Source organism: Chenopodium album, chromosome 2 (assembly GCF_948465745.1).
Source record: "Chenopodium album chromosome 2, dcCheAlbu1.1, whole genome shotgun sequence".
Classification (NCBI taxonomy): domain Eukaryota; kingdom Viridiplantae; phylum Streptophyta; class Magnoliopsida; order Caryophyllales; family Amaranthaceae; genus Chenopodium; species Chenopodium album.
In genome coordinates this window covers 83,060,246-83,066,343 of record NC_137835.1, presented here as the reverse complement: position 1 = coordinate 83,066,343, position 6,098 = coordinate 83,060,246, and the positions used below count along the sequence as shown (strand labels likewise).

At 29.3% G+C, this 6,098-nt stretch overlaps 1 protein-coding gene across 1 annotated transcript; it reads left to right on the top strand.

Moving 5' to 3' along the window:
• Nucleotides 1-2,594: 2,594 nt before the first annotated feature.
• On the top strand, nt 2,595-5,488 carry LOC145603955 (FCS-Like Zinc finger 8-like). Its single transcript, XM_081659923.1, has 3 exons — nt 2,595-3,282; nt 3,395-4,335; nt 5,119-5,488. Exons 2-3 carry the CDS (start codon nt 3,398-3,400, stop codon nt 5,186-5,188), a joined length of 1,008 nt encoding a protein of 335 aa, XP_081516049.1. The 5' UTR covers nt 2,595-3,282; nt 3,395-3,397; the 3' UTR covers nt 5,189-5,488.
• Nucleotides 5,489-6,098: the final 610 nt, after the last annotated feature.

The following is a 6,098-nucleotide window of genomic DNA, read 5'->3' as shown; positions in this document are numbered from 1 at the left end:
TATTATTATTATTATAATTTATTGATTATTGTTATTATTATTATTATTATTAAAGATTATTATTATTATTAAAGATTAATTTTTTATTAGTATTATTATTATTATTATTATTATTATTATTATTATTATTGCCGTTGTAATAAGAGTTTAAAAAATGAAATTTGGCTTTATATCATTAGCAATATCATTAGACATAAACTGAATTGAACTGAAATTCAACGTATGAAAACAGACCCTAATTTACTACGGAGTATAGATTACTATAGATATGTTAAATTGTTAATCAAAACGATGCCTTAAAATAAAAATATTTTGAGAGAATATTGAAATAATACTCGTTTTTGTACGCCACACATACAGTGTGAACAGTGCTGACAAATAACAGTAAAGAAAGATAAAAAAAAAAAAAAAAAAAAAAAAAAGGAGTAGTTCACTAAAAGACAAAAACTCAGGTGTCAGCTTATTGATAAATCCCACACGAAGAGGGAACAATAAAGTAATCATTGATGCATCGCTCAATTATTAGAAGGAAAAAAAAAAAAAAAAGGTAAAACCCTTGTTTCACATCTACTAAACCTTATGTAATTTTTGCCTAACTTATGCCCTGTTTAGTTCGCCGTATATTTGAATTTATTTGATTTGGTCTAATCTGATCTGATCTGAATGTTAGATTTGATTAAACTTTGACTTTACATATACGATAATCTATATGGAAAAAATATATCGAGTGAGGTATCGTATAATGTGTATTTTATTAATATGTGATTTTCAGACTTTTTATTACGAAATTAAAGATATTTAGCGATAAAAAACTGCACATAAAATGATGATCTGATCTGAACTTATTTTTTCTGATCTGATCTGAACTTATTTTTTTTTATCTGATCCGATCTAAACTTATTTTTTATGAAATAAGGTGAACTAAACAAAGCCTTACCCCCCCCCCCCCCCCCTCTTTAGCTTTCGAACAAAATAGAACAGATTTCAATAAAGTAGAGTAGAGCAAAACTTCATACTACAAAGTACAGCAGAGCAAAACTTCATATTGCAAAGTAGAGCAAAGCAAATTTAAGAGGAAAGAGTAGAGCAGAGCATCTCAAAAGAACATGACCTTAACCAACCCTCTTTACTTTATCTAAAATACGTACTCCTCCCTTATCAAATAATGACCCGTATAGAATTTTTATGCTCTAATTTCACATAATTTTAACTAATTATATATATTTAATTTTAATTTCATTGTTCTATATGATTATGCAAAGTATATTACTCAGATTATATATAAATCTTAAAAAGTAGTAGCAGAAAATTTGTTATGTGATTCGAGAATTGTATGCATTGTAGTAGAGATGCATCTAGCAAGTTCTAACATGAGGGATATCACTACACCCTAATACCCTATGCATCTTCTTAGATGAATTATCAAAGAAAGTCAAAATGATTGTTAATAGTGTAGAAATTAATAATAGTACGCACTACCAAGTAGCTTTACTTTCACGATAATTATTGTCGTTGATCCTATTAATCGCTAATACTACTACAGAGTACTATGTTTTGGTTACTTGTAGCTAAATTATTGGTACAGTATTTAAGGGTGTACAAAAAGATTTTTATTTATTTAATTTTTTTTTTATTTTTTTTTTATTTTTTTTTATTATAGTTCCAACTTCCAATGAGACAATGATAACCATAAATATCTGAAAAAATATAGGTTGAAAATAAATAGTTACACTCCTAAGTCCTAATATATGTGTTAGTACTTAGTACGTATGATGAGAGGGAACGTAACCCAGATAAATATAAATCTGATCAACTCCATGACAAGAGTTTATAATAAAAAAAATAGTGATAATATAACATTAAAAATATCAATTGATATACATTTAAATTTAAAATTATAATCAATCGTCACATTAACCGCTTGTACAAGGCTACAAGTAAGAGAGAAATGGAGTAGTGATTGACATAGCTCCCACATGTGTTTAACAACATCATTATTATAAAGTAATAAGACACTGTTCTTTTAAATTGTTGTGATCTGCTCTGCTGAACCTTGCTTTGATTAATATTAATAATCCGCTTTGCTAACACGTACTTGTTATATTATAGTCAGAAGCTCAAATGAAAGCGCCTAATGGTAAATTGGCAATGCTGTCCAAAGTAGAGCAATAACATACAATTCCAAAAAGATATTTAAATTTAGCTATACTTAATCCAAAAATGATTCAAAATGGATTAGGTTATGCGAAATAAATGTTGATTATCTGATTACCTCTATTGATTGCTTACTTTACACCATACAAGTACAATACATCTTAATAATTAAATAGTTATAAAATATCAAAATGTTTATACAACAATTTCAAAGAACACTTAAGCTAATAATGTGATATAAATATAATTATCCAAAATATATTTAAAGAATTAAATAGAGTACATAATATATTTTTTTTTCACAAGATCACACAAAAACAAAAAATGAAAACGACCCACCTTAATATCTAAAAATAATTATAATTTTGTTGGTGGGGGGCCTAGTGTGGTAAATTGACACTCTTCTCTTTTTATAAAGGCAGTCCCTCTAAACTGGAAAACTCCCTCACTCTTTTCCAACTTCCCTTTCTCTCTCTCTCTCTCCTCTTTTTTCCACCACTTTCTCTCTCTTCTTTTTTCTACTCAATTTCAGCACATCCGTGGGCAGTTTCACAGAAACTTGAAATAAAAATTATTTTCAAACAAAAAAAAACAAAAACAAAAAAAGCTGAAAGTGGATAAAACTTACACCTGCGCAATTTATGGGCTTTCTCATTAACCCACCAACCAATTTTTAAGAGAGAGAAAAATTTTCTTTTATTTTTTTATAAATATTTTTATTTACAAAATATATTTAAAAAAATTAGAGAAAATAATGGAAATGAGTGTTTTTTTCTGTATTGGGATCAGGAAAACTAAATTCTGCAACTGATAAACTACAGTAGCAACAGCAGCAGCAGATTCACTAGTAGTAGTAGCAGTTTTTAGGAGTATTAAGCTCTGATAAACTCTCTCTCACATGGGTTTTGCATGTGGATTTTGGTGGTCCCATTTGATTCTATAATCTTCAATTATTTTTTTTTTTTTTTGGTTTATTCAATTGAAGTTTTCATCTTTCAAGCAAGTTACCCATTTCTTTTGGGATTCTTCAGCTGAGTTTTGGTTAGTCTTATTGTCGAGAGATCCAAGTTTTGATTTTTTGGGAGTTTTAAATTTCATCAATTTCCCAAGTTTTCTTCTTGGAATAAGGTAATTTTAGCTAAATTTTTAAACTTTTTTTAATTTCTTGCTTAAATATGTATGGTTATACAACTGGATTGTGTGTTTTTTAACAATGTTTTGATTTGTTTATTTTTTGAAGGGAATGCTGAGGAAAAGATCAAGACAAGTGACAAGTACTCAAGGCATAATTTCTGATCATAACAATAATTCATGGATTCCACCTGAAAAATCCACAAAACCCACTTCATTTTTCCTCAACTCTCCTAAATTTCTCAAGAGTTTCTTCTCTTCCTCTTCCTCTTCTTCTTCTTCATCATCTTCCTCTTCGCCTTCGCCGTCGCCGGCTTCTACACTTAATGATCCAATAATGAGCCCAACTTCAATCCTTGACACTAAAGCATTCACTGCTTTAGCAAACTCATTTTGGGTTGTTGACAACAACAACAAAAACCCAAAAACCATCTCAGCAAACTCACAACACTCTTGGGAACAACCCAACAACACAAAGGGTATTGGACTTGCTCTCATTGATGAGAACAGTTCTGAATCCAGCAACACAGCCAACAACACCAGCAACACAACCAACAACAACAACACAACAAATTCCAAGCAACAGAAAAGAAAATTAGTTGTGTTTGGTTCACAACTTAGAATCCAAGTACCTCCCCTGCCTCCATCCTCTGTTTTCCCCTGTTTTTCCCCTGAATCACCAAGAGAATTTGGGATCAAAACACCCAAAAACAGTTATTGGCCTTTTGGAAACAAGGATTCACAAGTTCATCCTCAGGAATCCAATGGAAATAGTGGTGGGAATGATAATCTTTCATTGAGTGATATGGAATTATCTGAGGATTATACTTGTGTAATATCTCATGGTCCAAACCCTAAAACTACTCATATTTTTGGGAATTGCATTGTTCAAAGTTGTTGTGGTGTTGTTGGGTCTTCATCTTTTTCATCTAGGAGAAATGGGTATTTGTCTAAATTTGGAAATTCGATTTCATCACCTGAGAATTTCCTTAGTTTTTGTCACCATTGCAAGAAAAAGCTTGGTGAAGGGAGTGACATTTACATGTACAGGTATATACCAATTCACTCTTACTCTTGTTATTTTAATTTTCTTGGTGAAATGTTGTGATCTTGATTGTGCTAATAATGTTACACTCTATTTGTCCGGAATCAGTAATCATTTTACTCGTTGATAGCGTAATTTAAACTTAGTAATCAGGATTGAAACGAAAAGGAAAATGAGTATTGGTATTAGTGGATATCCATTGTTATCTTGATTAGTAGAAATATGATATTGATATTGTATAAGGTTTGCCATTATAGTCATATAGAGTAGTTTGTGTGTTAATTCTTAATATAGACTTGGTCCATTTAATAATTGCATTTGATCCAATCAATCATTGTACCTTTAAGAATTTGGCCTATTTATCTAAGCAAGTAGGCACATAGCCCATTGAATATGTAGGGTACTTTATGAATGGATCACTACTTTGAATTCTTTACAATAATTAGTACTCATTTTGTTTTTAATAATAATAGGCTACATTTAACCTTTTATTTTTAACAAATTTTGTCAATACTTGATCGTTACCTTCTTACCATTCTATCATTGAAAATTAAAAAAATTGTTACCTAATGATCTCTTATGAGAGCACCCATTAAGAAATCTAGCTCGCGATGATACTTTTCATCGCGGTTATACTTCATATCATTATATGTACATACATTATACGAGTATGTATGATTATATTTAGTTGGTTAAAGATTTAAAGGTGATCTATTATTATTATTATTATTATTATTATTTCGATTTACGAGGTACTAATGAGTTGCACAATTTTTTATGTAATACAGAGGAGAAAAGGCTTTTTGCAGTCAAGAATGCCGCTGCCAAGAAATGCTTTTTGATGAAGTGGAGAACTAGAAGTTTGTTCTCAGAGAATTTCAGCATCTTCAAACCAGAATTAGCTACCTAAAAAACCTCCCCCAATTTTTCCTACTATTTTTGATTATATAATAACCTAATTAAAATCCCTTTTTTTTAATTTTAATTTATCCCTTCTTTACTTAATGTTGGTTTAGTCTTTAAGAAGTTTTGTCCAACAATTTGTATAAGAGAGAGGAGAATAGGAGATGCTGAGGTATTATATTAGATGTGAAAAAAAATTAAATTTGTAGAGTTGATTTCTGATGAAAATGATGACCTAAGTTTTGATTCTCTCAATTTTTATTTTTTGGTACTTTATTATTATTATTATTATTATTATTATTATTATTACTACTACTACTTAAATCTCGCTAACAAGTGCTTTTGGGGCATTGAAGACTGAATAACCATATAAAAAATTATTCAGGATGTTCATCAGCTTTTGCCTTATTATTTATTTTTAACAAAATTATTATTATTACTCCATATTATTGTTATTGTGGTTTTTTTAGAGGATGATGTTGATTATTTCTTTAATTATTTTGGATGATGAAATTTTCTTCGATTATCTTTGAAAATAAATGACTTATTAATACTCAATCATGCATTATAAACAATTAAAAATAAAAAGTGGGGTCCCATAGTAACTTATTCCATTAAAGCTATGTCCTGTCTTGTTTGTCCATCTTGGTTGATCAATAATTATATCTCAAGACTCATACCAATTTTTTTTGTCCATTTTACTTTAGCTGAGTAATCATCCAAACAACTACCACAATTGATAAGATCCAAAATACATGACATAATAACCAAGGAAATTCAATTATTTTGTTCATATAATTGAGTTGGTAAAAAAGACCCTATAAACATTGCTTTCATTATTTGTAAGTATTTGTCTTTAAGCTCT